At 46.5% G+C, this 26746-nt stretch overlaps 2 protein-coding genes across 6 annotated transcripts; one reads left to right on the top strand and one right to left on the bottom strand.

Moving 5' to 3' along the window:
- Positions 1 to 4973: 4973 nt before the first annotated feature.
- On the top strand, positions 4974 to 14321 carry ASB6 (ankyrin repeat and SOCS box containing 6). 4 transcript variants are annotated; one of them, XM_058159188.1, is made up of 7 exons: positions 4976 to 5113; positions 7424 to 7611; positions 8831 to 9015; positions 11298 to 11404; positions 12348 to 12456; positions 12706 to 12792; positions 13272 to 14321. In XM_058159188.1, exons 2-7 carry the CDS (start codon positions 7499 to 7501, stop codon positions 13943 to 13945), a joined length of 1275 nt encoding a protein of 424 aa, XP_058015171.1. In that variant the 5' UTR covers positions 4976 to 5113; positions 7424 to 7498; the 3' UTR covers positions 13946 to 14321. The 4 variants fall into 4 exon arrangements, with proteins under 4 accessions (XP_058015173.1, XP_058015171.1, XP_058015170.1 ...); XM_058159187.1 differs by lacking the exon at positions 4976 to 5113 and adding an exon at positions 5533 to 6203; XM_058159190.1 differs by lacking the exons at positions 7424 to 7611; positions 8831 to 9015 and having other exon boundaries at positions 4974 to 5113.
- Positions 14322 to 15129: 808 nt separating this feature from the next.
- NTMT1 (N-terminal Xaa-Pro-Lys N-methyltransferase 1) lies at positions 15130 to 21541 on the bottom strand. Of its 2 annotated transcripts, none has more exons than XM_058159192.1 (4): positions 19897 to 20158; positions 17589 to 17798; positions 16509 to 16761; positions 15130 to 16020 (listed from the first exon to the last, which is right to left on the bottom strand). In XM_058159192.1, the coding sequence occupies exons 2-4, from the start codon at positions 17748 to 17750 to the stop codon at positions 15764 to 15766; spliced, it is 672 nt and encodes a 223-aa protein (XP_058015175.1). In that variant the 5' UTR covers positions 17751 to 17798; positions 19897 to 20158; the 3' UTR covers positions 15130 to 15763. The 2 variants fall into 2 exon arrangements, with proteins under 2 accessions (XP_058015175.1, XP_058015174.1); XM_058159191.1 differs by lacking the exon at positions 19897 to 20158 and adding an exon at positions 20178 to 21541 and having other exon boundaries at positions 15131 to 16020.
- Positions 21542 to 26746: the final 5205 nt, after the last annotated feature.

Genomic DNA, 26746 nt, shown 5'->3' with positions numbered 1-26746 from the left:
ATTCCCGCTTAAAAAGCAAGCGAAGCTATCGGTACAAATTGCAAATGAGAAGAAGAAAAATAGTGACTGACATTCGCACCCTGCCAGAAATTCTCTTTTGACTGATTTCCTCTACAGGTAGAGAACTAGGTTCGGGTTTCAAGCAAGGTTTGGACAGCCTGGGATGATCTGGCGATTCTGGGTTGGACTAGAAGACCTTCAAGGTCCCCTCCAACCCTATGATTCTATGACTATCACTTGAGTGCTGCATCTTATGATTTATGACGATTGTATTTTATGATTATGATCATTATTTATCAGTTGTTGCTTGTATGTACACTGAGAGCTTATGCACCGGAGACAAATTCCTTGTGTGTCCAATCACACTTGGCCAAATAAAGTTTCTATTCTATTCTATTCTATTCTATTCTATTCTATTCTATTCTATTCTATTCTATTCTATTCTATTCTATTCTAATTATTCTATTCTATTCTATCCTATTACATTCAAAGTTACAACTGGTTCATATTTATGACGGTCCCAGCGCCCCGTGATCCCCTTTCACGACCTTATGGCAAGCCAAGTCGATGGGGGAAGCCAGATTCACTTAATGACCACGTTACTAACTGATCCGCCGTAGCGTAAGAACTGCGGTGAGAAGAGCTGTAAAATGGAGCAAAATTCAGGTAGCAACAGTCTTGCTTAGAAATTCTGGGCTCCATGGCAGTCGCAAGTCGAGGACTAACGAGCTGTCGAAGGGAGATAGAGGGACGGTAAAGAAGAAGGTTCCGATTGTGAGAGAGATGAAGCCGTGGTCCAACTTGCCTGCTGGGTCTCCATCCGAGGAGGGTTTCAAGCAAAGGCTGGGGTGGCGTTGGATGGTCTGAGGGTCCTTGCAATGGGCAGGAGGGTGGGATGGAGGATCTCTAAGTGTAATGGTTCTACATATTTATTTTTTGGGACGTTTCAGTAAGTAGATTTCCTTCCAATCATAGGACCTTCTTATCCACCCAAGATTGTTCCAGCTACCTCCTCTTTTCTCTGTTGCTATCCCCCTACACACACACACATACGTGTGTGTGTGTATCGAAGTCTCACATATTGAATCCAGATGTGTGTTCTACGGCACACAGGCCTTCCAGCAATTTAATTAAATTTCCCCCAGACAGCCAGGAGGGGTCCTTAATGATCGAATTTCTCTGGACCTTTTCCTAAAATGCCCCCTCCACTCCTTTCCTCCCTGATGGCTTCTCTCCAGGTCCAATCAATGTTCACCAAGGACCAACCCCAGCCTCTCGCACTGTTTGGGTAAGAAAGGGAAGGGAAGGGAAAGGAGAGATAGAGAGATGGATGGATGGATGGATGGATGGATGGGGAGGGAGGGAGAGGGAGAGGAGGGGGAAAGAAGGGAGAGGAGGATGCATGGATGGGGAGGGAGGGGAAGGGAGGAGAAGTGGATGGATGGATAGATGGATAAATGGGGAGGAAGGGAGGAGAGAGAAAGAAGGGAGAGATGGATGGATGGGAAGGGAGAGGGAGGGAGAGGAGGGGAGGTGGATGGATGGATGCACGGATGGATAGTGGAAAACAGGGAAGCAAAGCCAATGGGGAAGCCAGTTTCACTTAACAACCATGTCACTAACTTAACCACTGCAGCGATTCACTTAACAACTCTGGCAAGAAAGGTCGTAAAACGGGGCAACAGTCGCTTAACAACTGTTTCACTTCACGATAGAAATTTGGCGGCTCAGTTATGGTCCTAAGTTCAGGATTACCTGCATAAACAGAGGGATAGAATCAAGATCACGTGAAGTGTTAATACCACTTTATAAGGCCACACTTGGAATCCTGCATCCAATTTTGGTCGCCACGATGTAAAAAAGATGCTGAGACTCTAGAAAGAGTGCAGAGAATAGCAACAAAGATGATTAGGGGACTGGAGGCTAAAACATACGAAGAACGGTTGCAGGAACTGGGTATGTCTAGTTTAATGAAAAGAAGGACTAGGGGAGACATGATAGCAGCCTTCCAATATCTCAGGGGCTGCCACAAAGAAGAGAGAGTCAAACTATTCTCCAAAGCACCTGAGGGCAGGACAAGAAGCAATGGGTGGAAACTGATCAAGGAAAGAAGCAACTTAGAACTAAGGAGAAATTTACTGACAGTTAGAGCAATTAGTAAGTGGAACAACTTGCCTCCAGAAGTTGTGGGTGCTTCATCACTGGAGGCTTTCAAGAAGAGACTGGACAGCCGTTTGATCGGGATGGATAGGGTCTCCTGCACAAGCAGAGGGTTGGACTAGAGGACCTCCAAGGTCCCTTCCGACTGTTATTCTGTTAAAAAACCTCAAAGGGCAGACTCGACAGACCACTGGGACTTTTTCTGCCGCCAGTTTTCTATGTTTCTATCCATTAAAAAAAAAACCCTTTTTGTTCAGCTGTAATCATCACGCATCCTGGCAGTAACTTTCGTGAAATCAAATTTCACTTGATTTTAAGAATTAGGTCTGTTCAGCGATGAAGGTTGGGGAAGATGGGAGAGAGAAAAAAGAAAGATTGGTCCCTGGGAATTTGGCAAATTTTTGCAGAGCGAGGCACGAGGGATCAAAGGGGGTGGGGGAGAACCCCTCTCTGAGAGAGGAAAGCTAATAAAGTCAACTTCGACTAGAATTTATAAATTGCAAACAGATGGGCCAGAATAATAGTGAGGTTTTTGAAAGGGGAAAACTTCTGCACGCCGTGTCAAAGGGCAGATTAATTTCTCAAGATAAGAAACTGCTAAGTGGGAGGGGGAGTATTTGGTGTCCCCAAAGGTACCCCTTCCCCCCCCCCACACACACACCCCAAAAGCATTGCAATCATTCAGCAACTAGCGTTGCTGGGAAAATTCTCCAAGCGTTTCGTCTGGAACAATCTGGAACTGAACACGCTCAAAACCGTAGAAATGGTGGTAGACTTTAGGAGAAACCCTCCCATTCTTCCACCTCTCACAATACTAGACAACACAGTATCAACAGTAGAAACCTTCAAACTTCTAGGTTCTACCATATCGCAAGATCTAAAATGGACAGCTAACATCAAAAACGTCATCAAAAAAGCACAACAAAGAATGTTCTTTCTGCGCCAACTCAGTAAGCTCAAACTGCCCAAGGAGCTGCTGATCCAGTTCTACAGAGGAATTATTGAGTCTGTCATTTGCACCTCTAGAACTGTCTGGTTCGGTTCTGCAACCCAACAAGAAAGACACAGACTTCAGAGGATAATTAGAACTGCAGAAAAAATAATTGCTACCAACCTGCCTTCCATTGAGGACCTGTATACTGCACAAGTCAAAAAGAGGGCTGGGAAAATATCTACAGACCCTTCACATCCTAGACATAAACTGTTTCAACTCCTACCCTCAAAACGACACTATAGAGCACTGCACACCAGAACAACTAGACATAAGGACAGTTTTTTCCTGAACGCCATCACTCTACTAAACAAATAATTTCCTCAACACTGTCAAACTATTCACTAAATCTGCACTATTATTAATCTTCTCATCGCTCCCATCACCCATCTCCTCCCACTTATGACTGTATGACTGTAACTTTTTTGCTTGTATCTTTTGATTTACATTGATATTGTTTCCTGATTGCTTATTTGTTCCCTATGACTATCATTAAGTGTTGTACCTTATGATTCTTGATGAACGTATCTTTTCTTTTATGTACCCTGAGAGCATATGCACCAAAGACAAATTCCTTGTGAGTCCAATCACATTTGACCCATAAAGAATTCTATTCTATTCTATTCTATTCTATTCTATTCTATTCTATTCTATTCTACTCTACTCTACTCTACTCTACTCTACTCTACTCTACTCTACTCTACTCTACTCTACTCTACTCTACGCTACTCGACTCTATTCTATTCTATTCTCTGCCCAGTTAGAAGGTTACTAATCTAAGCCCCATTTCTGATTGCGGAAATATTTTTCAATGCTAAATCTAAAGCAGGAGAAAAGAGGAGATATCCACAAATCTATTGATTGATTTAGCTGCATGCCGCCTTTATTGTATTTTTTACAAATAACTCAACACAACACACATATCCAAGACATCTTCCTCTTCCTGTTTTCCTTGCAACGACAACCCTGTTCTCAATCAGAATAGAGCTGGAAGGGGCCTTGGGAGGCCTTCTAGTCCAACCCCCTTTTCAAGCAGAAGAGACTTATACCATTCCAGACAGGTGGCTGTCCAGTCTTTTCTTAAAAACCTCCAATGATGGAGCACCCACAACTTTGGAGGCAAGTCGTTCCACTGGTTAATAACAACAACAACAACAACAACAGCAACAGCAACAACAACGAGTTGGAAGGGACTTTGGAGGTCTTCTAGTCCAACCCCCTGCTTAGGCAGGAGACCCTACACCACTTCAGACAAATGGTTATCCAACATTTTCTTAAATTTTTCCAGTGTTGGAGCATTCACAACTTCTGGAGGCAAGTTGTTCCACTGATTCATTGTTCTAACTGTCAGGAAATTTCTCCTTAGTTCTAAGTTGCTTCTCTCCTTGATTCGTTTTTTATCCGTTGCTTCTTGTCCTGCCCTCAGATGCTTTGGAGAATAGCTTGATTCCCTCTTCTCTGTGGCAGCCCCTCAAATACAGGAATACTGCTGTCATGTCTCCTCCAGTCCTTTTGCTCTCATGCATTGTCCACCTGGCTACATAAATGTTAAATAAAAGACCTTAAACTTAAAAACCAAAATTCTTAAAAGAAAATTTAAAAAATGCATCTTTAAAAACAAAAAAATATTCCCGGCCAAGCGCGCCCTCTAGAGGTCATTTGAACCTGAAACTCGGATGTTTTTTTAGCAGCCAGCAATCTCCCTTCAACCTGCAGAGGGCAAAATTGGGGGGAAAAAACACATCATAAAACCAGACCGAGGTTCTTTCTGCAATTTTGCAATCGAAAGCCGAGCTTGCTTTTTTTTTCCTTTTTTTTCTTCCGCTTCCTGCATTTCCCCGGATGCAAAAAAAAGAAGAAGAAGAAGAAGAAAGAAGAAAAAAAAGGAGAAGAGAAACCCGTGTGAATGAATGGTGGGCTTCAGAGGTGCAAACCTAATTGAGGAGTTTTTGATCCGAGACGGTGCGTAAAAAAAACGCGCTGCGGTATTTGCAACGTGGCGACGGGAAGGACGGTGCAGAGAGCGAAATTCGGCTTTGCGGACGCAGATGAAGTCACTTTTGTTTTATTTTGGAAGGTTTGGCTAAATTGCAAGGTTGAAAATATCCATCAATATTCCTCCTCCTCCTCTTCCATCCGCTTAGCTGCTTTCTGCAAACGAGAGGGAATAAAAAGCGCTAGAGAAAGAGGGAAACATTTGCAGAGGAGGGAACGAGAAAAATAAACGCTTTAGGGAAGCTGTGGCGGGTTACTCTCGAGTAAGCAGCTTTTAAAAGCCGTCGTAAATCGGGCGAGTGCGTGATCCGGAGGAAAAAAAACAATAACTGCACAAGAAAGTAGAATTTTAAGGTTGCTCCCCAGGAAGTATTTTTAATGGGTTTTTTTTAAGGCCATGCATAAATCAAGTCTATTGATCAGGAAATAATATCGATAACGACAATTAATAATAACAATATTGCGTAAGAAGGGGAAGGTAGAAACAGCCTGCTCCGAGATTAAAAAAAAGAGGCAGCCAATTTATTCTCCCAGTCTTTTATTCTTGGAGGAGATCTGCTACAAGTTGGTTTATTTACTGCTGGAGTTGCTATTAAGTTTTATTTATTTATTCCTGAAAATGGAGCTTGTTTTCTTGTGGTTGTTGCAGTTTGCTTTGTTTCGTCTTCAGCCAGCGGGGTTGCCATTGGGTTAATTTCGTTTATTCTTTTGACAGCTTGCCTAAGGCAGTGATGGCAAAAGGTCACGCGGAAATACCGCACACACATGCGCTCTCCAGAAAAGCCAAACTTCTGGGTTCTAGCGCACATGCGCGCCCGACGATCAGCTGGCTGCCGTGCGTGCGTACACCGGTTTTCGGCACTGCTGCACACGCGAAGGACAGCTGATCATCGCCAGAAACCCGGAAGACAAACAGGCAAGGCCATGCGTGCCGTGTTATTTGGCCTCGCGTGCCATTTTGGGCAGGCATGCCATAGGTTCGCCATCATGGGCCTAAGGCCATCTCCAAGGGGACCACTGACTCCTACAAAATAAGGGGACTGAGAAGTTTGTTTGTGTAAGTGTGACATCCCTGCCCTGCCTCTCAAACAACTGGCTGTTTCGATTAGCCTCTCTCCACCCTCCTTCTGCATGCAAAGATAATCTATTTTTCTTTCTTTTTCTCCTTCCTTCCTTCCTTCCTTCCTTCCTTCCTTCCTTCTTTCTTTTCTTTTCTTTTCTTTTCTTTTCTTTTCTTTCTTTCCTTTTTTTTAAATCATGGGGCCTCCACCAACCTCCCCTGTTGCAAACCATTCTCGGATTCTGGAGATGGCAGTTGAATCCAAGAATTCTGGCAGGGTGGGGCGGGGGGGGAGCAGCCACTGGTTGGATGGTGAAGGACAGCTAGAAACATGAAGGGCAACTATAGCTTTCTCTGCCTGGTAGAAATCTGGTCAACGTTTTGACCACCAGGGCTAGGAGATGTTAGGGTCCAAACCCCATATTGACGTGATCTTGGGTTCTCCTACATAGACCATATCTCCAGGGCCCCCTCCCAAGAATTTCTGCTGGAACTGGACGGCAGGGTCTCCGTCCTTGGTTGAAAGGTCTTCAGGATGGACCTGAAAGAACTACTAGGTTGGTGTTTCTGACCCCACTCTTGTCCCTCTTTCCTGAAAGTTCATGGACGGTTTTTAGTCTGGGAGGGAGGGGATCAGTTCGCAACTTGGCTTACCAAACGGTCCACAAAACGCTGCATCCAACGTTGGCAGGTGGTTCTTACCTGCTCGAGTTAAATGGGTCAACTGGGAAAGGGTGAGATTGAGCCATCTCCTTCCTGAGATCTCATAGGTTCCTGCCCGAAATCTTGTGGGATTTCAGCATTCTTGGCTTGGAATCTTATGGGAGCTATAGAGAGAGGGCCAAAATCTCGTTGCCATCAATCATAATTCAAAATTACTTTAAGAAAACAGGCTGCCCTAAAGGGGAAAGGGTGTTGCTCCTTCTTCTCCATCACTTCTCTTTCATCTCCTCTTCTGCCATCTCTTCTTCCATCATCACTCTTCCCCCTCTTCCATCTCCTCCTCCTTTTCCATCTTCTTCTCTTTCTCCATCTCCTCTTCTATCTCCTCCTCCTTTCTTGCATTGGCAAGAGGTAAAAAAATGTCCCTGAAACCAAACTACAAGCCAACCATGTTGATCTTCCCCTTGGCATCCGGTTATGGTTTCAGTAGCTTCCTCAGCCGATTCTTATTTATTTTATGGGATAAAAATCCCTATGCTTTGATTTTGAAACAGGCCGAGGAGAAGCTGGAGTGAAACAACCATTGGGCTGGGCGTGAAGGAGCCATTTCTGGATGACTATCGGAAAGAATGCCGTTTCTTCATGGCTTCCGTAGAATCATCTTCGAATATCAGCCTTTAGTAGATGCGATCTTGGAGTCTCTGGGATTACAAGATCCCGAAAATCAGGAGTTGCCAGAGTGGTAAGCAGCTTTAAGGACGAAGAATTGAAAATAAGGAATTTTCCCCCCCACTGTCCTAGGTCAAAAAATGGGGGGGGGTGTTTATTTGCTTATTTATTTCCCATCTTTATTACTTTGAAGATGGTGAGCATACTTATCTGTCATCTGCACCTCTGTAACTGTCTGGTTCGGTTCTGCAACCCAACAAGACAGACACAGACTTCAGAGGATAATTAGAACTGCAGAAAAAAAAATGGCTACCAACCTGCCTTCCATTGAGGACCTGTATACTGCACGAGTCAAAAAGAGGGCTGTGAAAATACTTACAGACCCCTCGCATCCTGGACATAAACTGTTTCAACTCCTACCCTCAAAACGATGCTATAGAGCACTGCACACCAGAACAACTAGACACAAGGACAGTTTTTTCCCAAACGCCATCACTCTGCTAAACAAATAATTCCCTCAACACTCAAACTATTCACTAAGTCTGCATTACTACTACTATTAGTCTTCTCACCCATCTCCTCCCACTTATGACTGCATGACTGTAACTTGTTGCTGTATTCCTAGTATTTCCTAGCTGATTTGTACCCTCTATCATTAAGAGTTGTACCTTATGATTCTTGACGAATCTGTCTTTTTTATGTACACTGAGAGCATATGCACCAAAGACAAATTCCTTGTGTGTCCAATCACACTTGGCCAATAAAGAATTCTAATGTTCTAATGCAGAGGTCCCCAAACTTGGCAGATTTAAGACTTGTGGATAGAGCATAAGCTGGCTGGAGAATTCTGGGAGTTGAAGTCCACAAGTCTTAAAGCTGCCAAGTTTGAAGACCTCTGTTCTAATGTTACGTAACATTCCTCCCTTCTCCTGTTTTCCCCACAACAACAAGGTTGTTTGTATGAGGTGGGTTTGGCTGAGTGTGTATGTGTGTGTGATTGGCTCAAAGTCACCCAGCCAGCTTTCATGGCGAAGGTGACTAGAACTCACAGCTCCTGGTTTCAAAGCCAGTAGCTTTACCGTTTAAATTGGCTTCCATGCTACATCCAAGCTAGACTTCGTAAAAGCTAACTCACACTCTTCCCTCTGTGCTCACAATCTCCCATCTGTCTGTCTGTCTATATCCTCTCCTGTCATCTATCTATCTACCTCTCGTCCATGTTTTGTATCGTTTGTGTAATAAGACGATTCTGGAAGTTTCTCTCGTATTCATCCCGTCCTTATTTTGAAAAGCTCCAGGTCTGCGGCGGCCGAAGACCACAGCAAATTTGTGGTTCTCCAGAAACTTCTGGAAAGCGAATCCCATTCGGCTTTTTACCAAGAAGGCGTGAGCTACACGTTGCTGAAGGTCTCGGAGCTTGGGCTGGTCCAGGTGGCTGAAGTCCTCTTGGACAATGGGGCGGACCTCACCTTTGAAGGTCGGGCTTCCCCACTCTCCCCTCTTTCGCCTTGATTTTGTTTTGGGGGGGGAGGGAAAACTTCAGGAGGTGTTTGACCTGGAGGGGGGAGGGGGGGCTGCTTCCTTTTGTGTACCCCAGTACAGCCACTAAAGGGGATTGTAATTCAAATTTGAAATCTGCTGCTTTTGGACAATTATCGTTCGTTGTTGTATTGCCTGTTTCTCACCAGTAGATGTCGCTGTGCCACTGTTTTCATTTTAGGATTATTCCCCGGGATAAAAATGGGTGTAGGTAATCCTCAGACTTATGACTGGATCAAGTTATGACAGACCCCCCCCCCAAAAAAAAGTACTTAATCACCTGGTGCCACCCCCTCCCACAGTCCTATGATTGCATTTTGCCCCCCTTGGCAATTGCCCCATATTTACTGTAGTCACATGATCACAAAAATGCCCCCCCGTAACAAACATTGGTTGGTTCGCTTAATGACGACGGCGTTAACTTAACAACCGTTGCAAAAAAAAAAAAGAGGTGATCAGATCGCGTTGGTTTCATGGGTAACGGTCATGACTTATGACCGTAATAGTCGGGCCCCATTACAGTCGTTAAGTGGAGGACTTTTGGTATACACAGCAGGCTCAGGATCGATATATAAATCAAAGAAAGGACGACTCCAATTATTGCTTTGCAGGTCACCAGGTTCCTGCTCCCCCCCCCCCACTCAGGTAAATGGGGGGGGGCATGCCTGCTGCAAAAGTGAACCCTGATCTCTACCCCTTCCCACCCCCCCATCCCCATCCCCATCCCCTGCAATATAATGTCTTTAGCCTGGGAAGTAGGATAGCTGGCAGCATTTTGGCCAGCCAGTACAGGTAGTCCTCGACTTACGACCATAACTGAGCCCAAAATTTCTCTTAAGTGTTCTTAAACGAGTCTTGCCCTATTTTTTTGCCATCTTTCTTGCCACGGTTGTTAAGTTAGAAGCACGTTTCTTAAGTGAATCTGGCTTCGGTGCTGAATCTGCTTGTCAGACGGTCACAAAGGGGGATAGGTCACGTGACCCAAGAACACCGCAGCCGTCATACATGTTTAGTCAGTGGCCAACCGTCTGAATTTTGATCACGGGGATGTTGAAATGGTCATACTTTGAACGGTCACTAAATGAACTGTTGTAAGTCAAGGGCTACCTGTATTTCTCCTCTTGGCCTCTAGCTCCACCCCTTCATCCACAGGCCCCGCCCCTTAATTGGTATGCACAGCTAAGAATAGCAAAGCTAGCCTCAGGCTCCGCCTCCCAAGGTCCAAGCTCCTCCTATGGATGACGTCATGCCAGACAACCGTCTCCGGGGCAACATGGCGGCTTCCCTGCGAGGCTGGCCATCTGGTTTTTTCAAGGGTCCTTGATTGTGGGGGGCGATGGGGAGGAAGCGGGGAGCCGGCTGCTTCTTCCCCTGCTGGCTTTCCTATTGCGGAGGGACAGTGCTTAACGGTAGGCTTCCTTCTTGCCAGCTCTTGCAACACCAGCCTTGTAGAGTAGGACAGCAGGTGTTTCAGAAATGGGGGAAGGGCTCGAGGAGCCACACGCAGCCCTTGAGAAAAGCTGGGGGCACGTGGACCGCAGCTCAGTTCGGTGTCGGTCATGCCAAGAAATGACAATTTTAAGATTTTGGACTGGGGCGGAGGGGAAGATCCAGGTTCTAATCCACCAAACACCCTGGAAACTTGACTTTCGGATCAGCCTACTTTGTAGGGTTGTTGTGGGGGGGGGGAAACAAAGGGGGCGGGAAGTGCAGCCAGTCTCCTCGATCCAAGGCGGAATATAAAAATAAAAGAAATAGAAAACGGCCGGCTGTTGATGCAGATTGGGACGGAATACCCCAAAATAAAGGAATATCCATCATGTAATTTCTCTCTCTGCCGGCCTTTAAAATAATAACTTTAAAAAAATCTTTTTAAGACTAAAAAGAGAATTCCTGTAGTTCAGGGAACTGTGGGGTGATCTCTGGGCGTGGCTGTTTTTCTACAGACGTTTTATTATCCAGCTAGGTAATGTCATCAATGCTAGAAGGGAGGAAGGTGTGCGGAGAGGAGGAAGAGAGATCCTTAATGCTCTGAGCTTGGGTCTAACAAGATTATATCATCAGGACTAATGAGTGACTTGCTTCCTGTATATATATAGCAGCTCTTTTGCCCAAAGAGGAGAATTCAGAGATTAAAAACCTCCCTAACAAGGGAAGAGCCGCATCTGGGGTTTTGCACTGAATGTTTTCTGATGAAAATTTTTTCTACCTTTGATATAGATCCGGTCACTTATTACACAGCTTTACACATCGCGGTGCTACGAAACCAGCCCGACATGGTTGAGCTCCTGGTGCAGCGTGGCGCAGATATCAACCGCAGAGACAGGGTTTGTAGCCAGCCAAATCTGGGGTGTGTGTGTGTGTGTTTTAAAACAACAACTCCTGGATTTTCTGATGGTTCTGAGGTTTGGCAATTCCAATCCGTGTAGGCATAGCCGAGGTGGTGGGATAGGAAGATGGGGCTGCCAGTTCTCTCTGTCGGTACCCCCCCACTTTCACGTCGATGGAGGATAAAACAGGGAATGGGGTGGGTGACTCCCCCTGAGCCACATTTGGGAGGGGTGGGGGTAGAAGAAAGGGGAAGGGGTGGTACATGGCTGCAACAACACCTTGTAATTTTCGTCCCTGGAATAACTGCAAAATCAGCAAAACCTCTACTGCAAATGGGGTGGTTTTGTATGGGGACTTAGGGTCCCCTTAAGTCAAACAAGGTCGCCAAATGGAGCCGCTTGGGGAACGACACCCTCCCCCTAAGCCAGGTGGGTGCAACTGGGGAAGTGTGTAGATGAACAGGTTGAATTGGGGGGCGGCGTTAAATGGGTCATCAGCTTGGAGTCGCTGCGCCGCCACGAAACACCCAAGAACCGACCTTCCTTGAATTCTCTTGACCCTTATCTGCTTCCAATTTGGCTTTAGCCATTAGTTAACCAGATTCTTATATATGGGTAGTAGAGAAAGCCTTCGACTTATGACCACCGTTGAGCACAAAATTTCTGTTGCTAAGCAAGACAGTCATTAAGGGACAAGATTTCTGTCCCGTTTTATGGCTTTTCCTGCCATGGATTCATTAAACCAGGTTTGACTTAGCTGGCTCAGGGTCACTGGGTTAGAAGCCCGGGGGCATTCCTTCCAGAGTTTAATTGGGACGGGCGTGTCTACAAAGGAATAATTGTAGAAAGGAATAAAATTAACCGCAAAGCATCAATTTCAGGCCGAAAGAAACACGACTCTAATATTTCCCCCACCACCACCTTCTCCAATTGTTCCTAGATTCATGAAAGCAGCCCACTGGATCTAGCCAGCGAAGAGCCAGAACGCTTGCCTTGTCTGCGGCGTCTCCTAGAACTCGGGGCCAATATCAACGCCGCTGATAAACATGGTTAGTGGCTTGACTTTTTAAACTCTGGTTTCATTAAACCACAGAGGTTCACGCCTAGCTTCTTCTGGAATCGCTCCTGCAGAATCCTTCAGGGATCCGTCTCCCAGAATTCCCCACCTAGCATTGAGAAAACCACAAAAGAATTCTGGGGCTTGAAGGATTTGAGGAAACGTGGGATTGGCTTCTGCCAATCTGTCCTATTTTTCCTCTTCCCTACTCTTCCTCTAATCCCTTTCTCCTTCCCTTCAGGAAAGACCGCTTTGCTGCATGCGCTGGCCAGCAGCGACGGGGTTCAAATCCACAACATCGAAAACATTCGACTTTTGTTAGAAGGAGGTGAGTTCGGGGGCTGAAGTGCTCCCGGTTCGGACCGGATTGGCCGATTCAGTAGCGATGGCGGCGGGTGATTCGGAGAATCTTAAAAATCTCCAGTGATGGTGCATCCACAATTTCTGGTGGCAAGCAGCTCCACTGGTCAATTGTCCTCAGAGTTAGGATTTTTCTCCTCGATTCCAGATTGCTTCTCTGCTTGTTTAGTTTCCACCCGTTGTTTCTTGTCCTGCCTTCTGGTGCTTTGGAAAATAAGTTGCCCCCGCCCCCCTTCCTCATCTTTGGGGCAGCCCCTCAAATATAGTAACAAGCTGTCCAAAAACTTTTTTAAAAAAAGAGATTGAGCAAACGTTTAATTTGCAAGCCGTGCCAGTCTTCTTTTAAGGGCGGTGCCCTAGTGGTGACCAGTATTCCATACCTCCCGCCAACCCCCCCCCCCCCGTGCAATGAACCTCCCCGTTTTCTCCCCCCAACCACCTCCCCAGGCGCAGACGTCAAGGCCACCACCAAAGATGGGGACACAGTTTTCACCTTCATCATCTTCTTGCTGGGCGAGACGGTGGGCAGCGATGCCGAAGAGGCCAAGATGATCCACCGCTTCTGCTTCCAGGCCACGTGGCTGCTGATGGCCCACGGCGCCAACCCCAGCGAGTGCCCGCCGTACGAGTCCCTCACCCACCTCTGCCTCAAGAGCTTCCGGCTGCATTTCCCGCTCTTGCGCTTCCTCCTGGAGTCGGGGGCTTCGCACAGCTGCTCCCTCCACGGGCCCACCTGCTGGTCCGGCTTCGACATCATTTTCGAGCGCCTGTGTTCCCATCTCAGCGAATCCGAAGACGACAGCTTCTCCATCGACTTGCTGCAGAAAGCCGAGACCGCCCTGGAGCTGATGATGGCCAGCGGTCCGGTGGTCAAGCTGCCCGACAACTTCCAGATTGACCTGAGCCACTGCCGGTACCACCAAGAGAAGATCCAGGCGCTCTTCAGGAAGCTGAAGCAGCTGGAGAACACCCCGCCTACCTTGAAGCACCTCTGCCGAGTCTACCTCCGGCAGTATCTCCAACCTTGGCCCGTAGACGTCAAGGTGAAGGCTCTCCCTCTGCCCAACCGCTTGAAGAGGTACCTCCTCATAGATCCGAGTGCATCTCTGGAGCAGGTGTGACCTCCTGGGACGAGAAGTGGACCTCGGATATTTCCCATCCCGGATCTCCTCGTTGAGAGCCAGCGCATGAATGACAAGATGTCCCTTCAACGTTCAACAGCCGATGACGTGGTGTATAAACCGTGTCCGCGGCAATACATTTGAGTGGCGGGTAGGTGGGAGCGGGTTGGGGGCACCTAGAATTTGCAATGGAATCACATCCCCAGGGCGACTGAACTGGCGGGAAAACCCTTTGTGGAGTTGCGTACCAGCTGAGGAAGAATTTGTCCCTCTGGTGCCAAAGGATTGTGACGTTGCGTAGGCTTATGTTGGAGCCCTACTGAACACCCAGGGTTGAGACAGGAATGCCAACAGCTGATTAAAAGAACGCACCTAGGCTCTTTACGTATTGTCGTGCTATGGATAAGAACACTGTTCCAGTTTGCGATCAATCTATGACAAGCAGTCCTCGCTTACTGACGATAATTGGGATTGGGAAGTCTTTGCCGCTAAGCGATCATAAGTATCACATGACATCATACGAGTTCAGTGACTTACACTGGTAGTTCCAGAAATCCTAGTTGCCATTGTTAGCCAAATTTCATGTGGTCGCTGTCGGGCGATCATCATTTTTGACATCCCGCTGTCTTCCCCATTGACTTTACAAACAGATAAGTCCTTGACTTACGATTGCGCCCCAAATTTATGTTGCTCAACGAGACAGTTGGGAAGTGAGTTTTGCCCCATTTTACGACCTTTTCTTGCCCGAGTTGTTAAGTGAATCACTGCAGTTGTTCGATTAGTTATGCCGTTAAGTGAACCTGGTTTCCCCCTTGACTTTGCTCGACAGAAGGGGATCACGTGACCCTGGAACACTGCAAAGGTCATAGATGTGAACCAGTTGCGAAGCATCCGAAGTTTGGTCATGTGACTACACACATGGAGCAACGGTTGTGTGAAGCAACCACAACTTCTGGAGACAACTTCCCTTCCACTGGTTAATTGTTCTCACAGTCAGGAAATTTCTCCTTAGTTCTAGGTTGCTTCTCTCCTTGATGAGTTTCTATCCGTTGCTTCTTGCCAGGTACTTTGGACAATAGGGTGACACCCCCCCCTTCTCTTTGTGGCAGCCCCCCAAATATTGGAACATTGCTATCAGTTCGCCCCTAATTCTTCTTTTCTCTCAAGTCACAGAGCCACCGCGTCGCTTTCCTTTCACCAGGCTAGACATACCCAATTCAGGATCTTCAATCTGCAGTTCTTGGCACCCGAGGCTGCTGTTGTATCATCCTAATTGACCGTGAGTTTTAAGGAAAACTTTTTGTTTTTTGTTTTAAAAAAAATTGCAAAGCAAAATGCAGCATCTTGAGCCTGTTCGTGGTTTGTTTGTTTTTTTTCCCCTCTTCCCTCCCCATCTCGTTTCCCTCTTGGGTCATTTCGGATCGCTTGGAAACACGGGGATTGTTCTTAAACCCCATCTGGGGTTTAATTTTTGTGCGTGGTCGTTTTGGCACAAAAACTCGGAACAAGCCAAAAAGGCAGATTCTAGAGATTCAATTCGGCAACTTGCCTGCACCGTACAAGGTGTATTCTTCAGGTCTTTTTTTTTTTTTCCAACCATCATAACAAACCAACATAGGACACTACAATCAGGCTTACCTTTACTTCCCCTGCCCCGGTCTGTTTTTGCCGCCCAGGGACACAACCACCATATTTCCCTCCCTGCTCCCCACCTCTTGAGATCCCCTCAGCTGATCTCGCCTCTTGGCCCTTCCCTCCTGGACCGCTGGCCACCGTGGTTTGTCCTGGAACACCACGGGAACGCTTCCCGGATCTCCTTCACCTCATGGCTAAGGTATAGACGTGGTAGATCTCGTCTGGAAAGTTCTCCTGCTTCTCCTGGGCCAGAAGGCTCAGCCCGGCGTGGCGGATGATCTTACAAACCACCTCCAGGTCCCGGCAGACGCTACTGTCCACTTCGTCCATGATGACCCCTTCTTGGGCCATGTTGTCCTTAATGACGATGATGCCGTTGGGGCGGAGTCCCAGGCGACACCTTTGCAGGAAGTGCAAGAGGTGCTCGTCCGTCAGGTGTCCTGTGGTGGGGAAGGAGAAACGGGGCCGCGTGAAAGCCTTGCGGGATCCAAGAGGGTCAGTCTTGCTAGGTAGGCCAGACAGCAAAGGTAATTCTATTTCATTGTCAAGGCTATATTGACAAGAGTCTTGGAAGTCTGAAAGTGCAAATCTCCCGCTGTCTCCTTTACAGCCTAAGAAACTAGGGAGGGTTCCTTTCTGAGCCTCTTTCTTTATCCATTATGCAGCCCTGGGCTATGCCGTCTCTTATCTGACTGTTCTCTAAAGCTACGTTAACAGAACCTTGCAAATCTGAAAGTACAAATCTCCCACTGTTCCTTCTACAGCCTGAGAAACTAGGGAGGGTCTCTTCTGGGCCTCTTTCTCTGTCACTTATGCAGTTCTGGGCTATGCCGTCTCTTATCTGACTGTTCTCTAAAGCTACGTTAACAGAATTTTGCACATATGAAATTGGGAAATTTGTTTGGGCACTCCTGCGGGCATCACTTACCAATCACCCACTGAATCCAAATAACGTCATAGGTGTTAGGCTCTGGGCTGAAGTCTTGCAACCCACAACAGAAGTAATTTCGGACCCGTTGGCCTTCGGTCCCGAGGTATGTCCTGGCTTTGTTCAAGAAATCTTCCGTCACATCTACCATGTCCACAGATTTGAAAAGAGGCAGTAACAGACGCTTCGTGATCCGCCCGATGCCGGCGCCACAGTCTAAGGCCAAGGCTGTGCCAGTCCTGTTTGGCCCATCCTAGACCCAACAAAAAAAAAAGGCCATGAGGGCTAGAAACTTGACCCTCAAAAGCAAGCAATGTTTTTACCCTTCCAGTCATCCGACCATCTTAAAAATTGCCAAGGCTGAGAAATAGTTGAATAAAGGCTCCTTTGCTAAAACAGGAAAAGACACTTCTCGGGAGCACAGAACAATAGCAAGAATCTTCCCTCTTCGCACAATTGGTCTGGTGAGAGAGAGAGAGAAGAAGAAGAAGAAATAGAAAGAGAGAGGAGAAACAGGGAAAATCTTCTTTGAGAAATTCTGTGTGTTTTTGTATGTGTGTGTGTAAAAGAGAGAGAGATAGAGAGAGAAAAAGGGAAAGAGAGGGGAAATAGAAATAATGACAAAGACAGAAAAAGAGGAAATAGAAATAAGAGAAAAAGAGATAGAAACAAGTGAAAGAAACAGAGGAAACAAATAAGAGAATGATAAGAAAGACAGAAAAAAAGAGAGGAAATAGAAATAAGACAGAGAAAAAGAGATAGAAGAGAAAGAAAGACAGGAAATAGAAAAGAAGAAGAAAGAGAAAGACAGAGGAAATAGAAATAGAGAATGATAGAGAAAGACAGAAAAAGAGGAAATAGAAATAAGATAGAGAAAAAGAAAGAAATTAGAGAAAGAAAGAGGAAATAGAAATAAGGATAAAGATAGAAAAAGAGAGGAAATAGAAATAAAATAGAGAAAAAGAGAAAGAAAGGCAGAGGAAATAGAAATAAGAGAATGATAAAGACTGGGGGGCGGGGGGGGAACCACAGGCCAGGCCAGGGGTCCGCCAACCCCACCCCCTCGCAAAATCATCTCACCCTCAAAAACCGGTGCAAAAATTTTCGGGAGCTGCTAATGTCGATACTGGAAATATGCCCGTAGCCCCCCAACATCCCGTCCACGGTGGGGGGGACGTCCCTCCAATATTTTTCGGCCTTGGAGTAGAATTCCAGCTCATCTTCCACTACGTCGCTGGCCATGGTTGCGGTCTTCTGTCTTCCTCCAGAAAAGCCAGGCGGGTTTTCTCCCTTTTTTTTAAGAAAGCAGGAGAAGGGTTTTCAAAACAAAACAAAACAAAAACTCAACACCCCAATTCATTCTGAAGCCGGATAAAATGCAACGTCTTCCTCCTTTTAGGTGCAAAAAGAAAAACGAAACAAAACCACCAGCCCACAGGATTCGCACCCGTGTCCCAAGGTGTCGAGTCAGGGGGGGGTGTCACTCCGTCAATCAAATCTTTGTGACGGGTCATTGATCAGCAGAACTGAGTTGGGGTGCCTAGTCCCCATTTGGTTTAGGCTAGAGGGTGAACCCCAGATTCTTGGCAAAGCAATTTTTCTGTGTATCTTGCAAAGCAATTTGGCTGCAGTTCTCAGCCAGGGTCCGCCAATTTTATCCTGTCTTGGTCCAAATCCAATGCTTCTCCCCTCCCCTCCTCTCCCCTCCCCACCGCTACCTCCCCAACAGCTGCTATTCAGTGGTATTAAACAAAATGCGACATTCCCTATGCCGTTTATAATGGGCTGCTGTTTTCTTCTACCCTCCAACTTCTGGCTTTCCTTGCGTGTCGAAACTTTCCAGGCTGTTTTGTGTGGGTTTTTTTTAAGTTTTTAATTGATTATTAGCAAGGTAAAAATAGCTGAAATAAATCGTGCCTTGCTTAATAACCACAGATTGATCTGTGACTGTCCCCAGAGGAATTTAATCTGCTTTTTAAAGCCATCGCAATGGAACCAAAGCGCTCCAAATGACATGTCGTTTCTTCTAATCCAGATTTCTGCGTAGGTCTTATTAGGGGAATTCTTTTGCAGAGAAGGAGGTCTGAAGGCTGGGGCTTATGGGGAGGGGAGGGGGGTTTGGCTATGCACTGTGTACAAAATGCAGGCTGCGTTGTAACTGCCGAAATATGTGTGACCAAGACGGATGGGCCTCGAGGACTAAATATATACATTCCTTGGGAGAGATGCCATTCCGTGCCCAATTATGGAAACAGGCTGCGGGCCGTGCCAAGATCCTTTCGCTACAAGCCCACAATGAATTAACAGCCCTGCAAGGCAAGCGTAAACAAGCCAGGTTAGCAGCATTCACGTCAAACACTAAACCAGGGTTTGCTAAGCCACCCAGTTTGTACCCCTAGCTAAGCTACAATGGTTTGCGTGCGTGTCTCCTAGGTTTGTTAACTAGGTTTCATCCGCCTGGGTTCTGAGCCACAATTAGCCCGCTGTGCGAATTGAGCCAAGTATAATGCTAATCACTAGGTTCCTTTCTTCCGTAAGTCTGTTTCTTGAGCGAGGCACGGTTGTGTGAATAAACCTCCTTGGTTAATAAGGCCAGAGATGCTCAATTCCTTGGGACAAGGCTTGGCAGCTTCTCCTGTAATGCGATTCTTTAAAAGCCATGATCACACAAAGCTTTAAAGCAGGATTGAGCCACCGCAACAGACGCATTCACACAATGGGTAAATTAAAATTAAACAGATGTAATGCTTTAACGGCATGTATAAAACACTCATTTGTTGCTGGCCAAGGAATTCAGACTAGGCCTGAACGTGGTTTAAACATAACCCTGGTTTAGTTCAATTCCTAACCTACCTTTTGCTCTCCCAACAGAGCAAATGAATCAGAAGAGAGCTGGAAGGGACCTTGAAGGTCTTCTAGTCCAGCCCTCTGCTCAAGCAGGAGACCCTATACCATTTCAGATCAAATTCAAATGGTCTCCTGTAACCCATTGCCATGTTGAAGGTTAACTATTTCTTAGTTCTAGGCTTATCCTTCATTCAAACAAACCCTGATTAAAGATCCTGGCCTAAGATTGTATTAAGAAAAATATACCGAATTAACAGGGCTGGGGCCAGGGGGAAAATGGGGTACCCAGTGGGTCAGCCCCAAGGCAGAGAAAGCACCGCCTGTTATACCGGTAACCAACTCAAGGATGGAGCGCAAGGCGGGATCTGAGGCTGCGCCTCTGTGCCAGGCAGGCTCCCGCGTGAAGACCTAACGTGTGAACTCGGTCCGGCTGCTCTGTCACCGTGTTGGGGGTGCAGGACAAGGCAAAGCGGGTAGCGACCCCCACGCCGGGCTGGAGGGAACGGGCTTAACTCGGGCGTAGCAAAAACCAGACAATTACCAGCAGCTTGGACACGGATTCGCCAAACCGGGGCACATGGATACAGCCGCACCCCAATTTAGAAGCGCATAAAGGGGGAGGGGAGAAGAGAAGAGGGGCTGCCAAGCTGCGGAGAAGGGGGGGGGGCTTTCCTCCCGCTGCAGGACAACGGAGGAGACCCCCGCGCCCCCTCCCAGCGCCCGAGCCAGCCACGTGGAGAGGCAGGCAAAGCCGCCTCGGCGCTTCTCCAGGTTCCTCTCTTTGCTCCGGAGTCGCCCCTTTTTTCCCCCGTGGGAACTCACCGCCCGGAGAGCGGCCGAGGCGGCTGCGGGAAGCAGGTCCGCTCCTCCGCGCTGCCCTGGCCGCTTGGCACGGCACCTCCTCCGGCCGACGCTCCGCCTGCGGGGACCTCTCCTCTCCGGCGCGCCCGGGCGCTGCGCATTGGGCCGGCCAGTCTCCTCCTCCGCGGCACGCAATTTCCTTCGCTGCCCGAGAGGTGGAGGAGGAGGAACGGAGCCACCGAGCGCAGGGATCGCGGCTGGCCGTGCGCAACATCCCCTGGCATCACAAAGGGCTGCGCCATCGGGATCCGGGCACAGCGCAGAGCGCGCCTCCTTCGCCCGGGAAGTCCAAGCGGCAGAGGAGGCAGGAAGGCTGGGGTCCCCTTCTTGCAAGCGCGGGGTGCCAAGAAGGTCAGCCCTGGTTTGGGGCATCGGGACCCTGGCTTTAGCGCAGGCTGGAAGGGGTGAACGTCTGTAAAGATGCAGGACGGAGCAGATCGAGATGGTTGGACTAGAAGATCTCCAAGGCCCCTTTCCAACCCTGTTCTTTTGTCATTCTGAATTCAGGATGGGGAGAAGAGGCTTCGGTTAGCTAAACCTCTGTGCCTGGTAGATAAAAGGAGGTTTTATGTGTGTGTGTGTTTTTTTTTTTTTTTTTAAAAGTGGGATTTTCTTCATAAAAGAACGATTGACAGCGTGGTGTAAAAAAAAACCGCAACAGGTGAATTGTTTATCGAAGAAAAATTGTTGCAAGTGAATCAGGCAAACATTTATGAAAATTAAAAAAAAAACTGTTACAAATGAGTCAGGCAATTATTTACGAAAATAATAAAAAAAAATGGTTTGCAAATGAAATTAGGCAAACCGGCAAAACCTCACCCCTGTGGGGCCCGAGTCTGAATCCAGTTGGAGTTTTGGGGAGGTGGGTTTCCTCCATGCAGCCAACTAAGTAAAAAACCAAGCCGGGAATGATAGGTTAGTTGAAGTTCATATTATTGGGTTGAAGTTGAACCGAGAAAATAGTTCAAACACGAGCATTGGGTTTTGTTAACGCAGCTTTAGACACATCAGTAACAGTAATAGACTTGGAAGGGACCTTGGAGGTCATCTACTCCAACCCCCTGCTCTGGCAGGAGACCTACACTATTTCTGGTTGTGTTGTGTGAACTCCTTGGAGGGTAGTTGTGAGGATAAAACAGGGTTGGGGGGGAAAGAGACTTATTTAATAACCTCCTGGTTTAAGTCACGGAAATTTTTCGTTCCTATTTTGATCCTAAGTCAAAGGTTACCTATAACCTTGTGTTCTTTATGCTTTCTAAAAAAAAATTAACATCATTTTTTAAAATTTTAAATGGTTTTTCTGTGCACAGCTCAGAGTCATTTCTTCTGAGATGGGTGGCTGTATAAATTAAATAAATAAATAAATGATAGACTGTCTAATCCATGAAATAAACTAACCATGGTTAGCTAATTGAGCGCATTATGACAATGGAATCCGTTGCTCCTTTAATTAACTTGCTTAGATATTTTGCATGGATCTGTCACACTAAGTTAACAAAATTCCACAACACGATGCTTACACAAATAAATCATATTCTAGCTTAATTTGAGCTCCTTCACTACCACTTTAGTCTTAAACTACACAGCTCTGTTTTAATTGAGTTTTGCATATTCATTTGAATTGAATGGATTGAATTGAATTTTCATCCAATATAAACAAACATACTGCACAGACTGGATTTATGCAGGTCTTTTAACCTGGTCCAGGACAGACTAAATTTGATTATTATTTTTTATTTTAGAGAGGTTTTTCAATTTTTTTGTTTATTTTTTAATAGATATATTTTTATAGGTAAGTCTAATACCATTATTAAGGGATGCGATGGCTCAACGGCTAAGACGCTGAGCTTGTCGAGTGAAAGGTTTGCAGTTCTGCAGTTCAAATCCCTAGTGCCGCGTAACAGGGTGAGCTCCCATTCCTTGTCCCAGCTTCTACCAACCTAGCAGTTCGAAAGGAGGTAAAAAATGCAAGTAGAAAAATAGGGACCACCTTTGGTGGGAAGGGAACAGCGTGCGCCTTTGGCGTTGAGTCATGCCGGCCACGTGACCACGGAGACGTCTTCGGACAGCGCTGGCTCTTCAGCTTTGAAACGGAGATGAGCACCGCCCCCTAGAGTCGGGAACGACTAGCACGTATGTGCGAGGGGAACCTTTACCGTTACTTTTAATGCCATAATTAGAAGGTAGGATAAAGTACAACCTCAAATATCCCAGTGGTACTAAAATCAGGAAAAAAATAGAATAATAAGTGCCATTTTCAGAAACTATATTAACTAAAAGTGTTAATATTTAGAACAGTGTTTTTCAAACTTTGCCTCTTTAAGACATGTGGACTTCAACTCCCAGAATTCTTCATTTTGCTCATTTCCCCCCTCCCTTATAGAAGTCCACCCACACTGGCTGAGATATTCTGGGAGTTGAAGTCCACATGTCTTAAAGTAACCACGTTTGAGAAACACTGATAGAAATCTAGCTCAACTTTTAAATATGATTAAATCCAGATGAAGGTTATATATATATATTTATATATATATATTAGGTTAGCACTTGCTATGAAACCAGCGCATGTTGATGGTTTACAGGAATTTATTTGACAAACACAGAAATATAATTTTATGTCATTTTATTCTATTTTACATATTTATGTATTAAATTATTGTATTTTATCCTATAACTATTATATTTTACCCTACTCTTATTTTAAATGGTTTGTATAGGATTTTATTAGTAATAACGTATTTGAACCTTGTACGTTGATATGGCCTATAGGCAAACAAACAAACAAATAATAAATAATACAAGATAATTCAGAACCCAGGTCCTGGAGATTATCTGCAGGTACCTGCAGAAAAGGACTTCTTGATATGCCTGAACAGACTTAGGGTTTAAACAGAATTGCAGAATAACAGTTGGAAGGGACCTTGGAGATCTTCTAGTCCAACCCACTGCTCAAGCAGGAGACCCTATAACCGTGATGGTGAACCTATGGCACATGTGCCACAGATGACACGCAGTGCCGTCTCTGTGGGCATGCATGCCGTCGCCCCAATTCAGCTCCACCGCGCATGCACACGTGCCTCCCGCCGGCCAGCTGGTTGTTGGGTCTGTGCCATGCATGCGCAGGGGCGGGGCATCTGCGGGAGGCAAATGGAGGGGAGCATGCATGGGCACGATGCTTGCAGGGGGCCACACGCACATGTTTGGGCAGTGCACATGTGTGGGAGGCACATGTGCAGGGGAAGGGGTGCATGTGCCGGGGGCATGCATTCATCCATGCGCGCGCTTTGGGCACTCGGTCCAGAAAAGTTCGCCAGTCCTGCCCTATCACCTTCCAGACAGGTGATTTTAGGTCAATCCCTCTCTCAAGCGAGTCCACCTAACAGGGTTGTGGGGTGGGGAAAATAGGATGAAGCCCACTTAGCACCCTGAATTGTAAAAGGATGTGAATATATCAATTAAAAGAGAGTGTATGAGCAAGAGACCCATAATCGCAGCGGTGTTGAGAAATTGTCCCTGCCAAGGGGCACCAGGAAGGTTTGCCATACGTGGACCAAAACGGTTGTCTGAACGCAGCCCCTTCTGGGACCCTGGGGGAGAGAATAATAGGAAGTGAAAATATTTTTTTACCTTTGTGTTAACGAGGGGAGGTGAAGGTTGCGTTGCTGCATAAGCGGAAATCGGTTGGCAAAATACCGGTAATGGAACTCACCAGTAAAGATGCTAGCCAATCGAAAGGAAGAGAGGTAGATGGCCAAGATGGAGGTCATTCTGTGCTCTGTGGATTATGGGACTCTGGTGGGGAAGAAGGGGGGGGGGAGAATAATAGGTTGTGTGAACCCAACCAAGCTTGGATAAAAGTTTGGATAAAATGCAGAACTCGTGGATCGTGCAGTATTGGCCTTTGGCCACAAGGGGGCAGTGTTGCAATGATTTTGGCTGGGCTTTTCTTTCAAATCTCAACTGCAGGGCAACTCAAAAGGGAAGAAAACTCCCGGCAGTTGGTTCTCCTTGATTTGTGTTGGCTTCACACAACGCAGGAAAGCTGGGCTGGGTTGGGTCTCTGGCGTAAGCATGCAGTGGGCAAAGTTCTCCAACTTGGGCTGATGAAAAATCCTATCCTTGCTTGTCTAAAAACGGAGGCGTAGAGTCAAAATCACGTGAAATATTAGCACCGCTTTGTAAGGCCACACCTGGAATACCTGCATCCAGTTCTGGTTACCAGGTTACGAAAAAGATGTTGAGACTTTGGAAAAAGTGCAAAGAAGAGCAACTAAGACGATTAAAGGCTTGGAGACAAAAAAACATATGAAGGACAGTTGCAGGATTTGGGTTTGGCTACAGAAAAGAAGGACGGTGGGTGACACGGTAGCAGTCTTCCAGTATTTGAGGGGCTGCCCCAAAGAAGAGGAAGAGGGTCAACTTATTTTCCAAAGTACCAGAAGGCAAGACAAGAAACAACAACGGGTGGAAACGGAACAAGCAGAGAAGCAACCTCGAATTGATGAGAAAAATCCTAACTGACCAGTTGAATTGCTTGCCACCAGAAATCATGGATGCTCCATCGCTGGAGGTTTTTAAGAAGAGATTAGACAACCATTTGTCTGAAATGGTATCAGGTCTCCTGCTTGCGCAGGGGGCTGGACTAGAAGACCTCCAAGGTCCCTTCCAGCTCTGTTCTGATTAAGGTACGGTTCAGCCAAATGTGTCTGAGTGTATTGTATGAACTGAGCTGGCTTATGCTGGAAGGAGAAACCACATGGAGAAACAGGGAATCACAGACTCTTAGAGCTGGAAGGGACCTTTAGAGGTCTTCTAGTCCAACCCCCTGCTCAAGATGGGCCTCTGTGGCTCAGACTGGTAAGACAGTCTGTTATTAACAGCAGCTGCTTGCAATTACTGCAGGTTCTAGTCCCACCAGGCCCAAGGTTGACTCAGCCTTCCATCCTTTATAAGGTAGGTAAAAGGAGGACCCAGATTGTTGGGGGCAATAAGTTGACTTTGTATACAAATATACAAATAGGATGAAGACTATTGCTAACATAGTGTAAGCCGCCCTGAGTCTTCGGAGAAGGGCGGGATATAAATGCAAATAAAATAAATAAATAAATAAAAAGATAGGTGACCTTATTCCATCCCGGACAAACTGACAATCTTTTCTTGAAAACCTCCAGTGATGATGGAGCTCCCACAATTCCAGGAGTTGTGAGTACAGGTAGTCCTTGAATTACGATCAATTACAGTTGAGCCCCCTCCCCCAAATTTCCGTCGCTAAGCAAGACAGTTTTTTAAAGTGAGTTTTGCCCCATTTTACAAAATTTCTTGGCACGGTTGCTAAGAGAATCAAAAGATTTTTTTTTTCCCCCCAGAAGGCAACTGGACTTTGTTTTTACTTGAAGACGTTTCACTTCTCATCCAAGAAGCTTCTTTAGTTCTGCCTGAATGGCAGGAAGGATGGAAGGACGGATATTCCTGGCAGCCCTCTGGTCGTTCGTGCTCTTTCTCGGGCCACTTGGAGGCTTATCTGCACCCTCAGGGTCACCTGAATAGTGCAAATAGTTGTGGAGCCTTCTTGGAGCAGCTGAAAGGACGGTGTTATAAACAGGAGATAGGTGGTGTGGTATCCCTCAAGGCTGAACCATTTTCACGATTCTGGGGAAAGAGGAAAGAAAGAAAGAAAAGGAGACAATTTTACGCAGCCACCCATTTTGCTTGCCTTGAGTCAACACCAAGGTTTTTCCTCGCCCAGGGTGGGTGGGAGAGTGGGGAGGGGGGGATAGGTGACCTTTGCCCTGCCTTCCTGCTCTCTGGCTTTCTTCCCACCATATGCTTGACCCCATCCTCAAATTCACTTCTTCTCCGGCTTGGCCTGAGCCTCCAAACCCTCCACTCCCCCAGCCTCTTTTTCCTGCACTCCCCTCCGCAGCCAAAAGCCAACAGGCTGGGCCAAACCTGAACACCAAATGTGACCACTGTGAAAAAAAATAATACTATAATGACACACACACACACACCCTGCTGTTCCCTTCCATCCTCGGTTAATTCACAGGGTCTTTTGACTGTCAGCTTGCGAACCCTGTTTGGCTTCCTCTCCTAGACCCATCGGCCATCCATCCATGCCGGGTTGTTATTTTTGGTCCTCGGCTTCCCGTTCTCTTCCTTTCCACCCTTCTCTTCCTTACACTCCCAAGTATGTGCCAAAGAGCCAGCAAAGACCCGAATCCTTCTTCTAAATCCTGTAGCATCGACCCTTCTGATTTTCTGATTGAAAAGAAAGAAAGAAAAAAAACAAAGTTTGTGTGTGTGTGTGTGTGTTTGGGGGAAAGGACCCAGCATCCAGCAGATGAAGGACTGCCCCCAAATTAAATCTGGGTTGGAGTGAAGCAGCCTCCAATAAGTCTTGGAAGATTTACTTCGGGGGTTTTTTGTGTTTTTTTTTTGCACATGCTTTTCACACAAATCATCCAAACTTATCGGTCTGCAAACACAGCCAACGTGAATTCCCAGCAACCGGAGAAATACAAAACAGTTGT

The sequence above is a fragment of the Ahaetulla prasina genome, chromosome 16, assembly GCF_028640845.1.
Source record: "Ahaetulla prasina isolate Xishuangbanna chromosome 16, ASM2864084v1, whole genome shotgun sequence".
Lineage (NCBI taxonomy): Eukaryota > Metazoa > Chordata > Lepidosauria > Squamata > Colubridae > Ahaetulla > Ahaetulla prasina.
The sequence above is the reverse complement of the archived record's forward strand: the minus strand, read 5'-3'. Positions and strand labels throughout refer to the sequence as shown.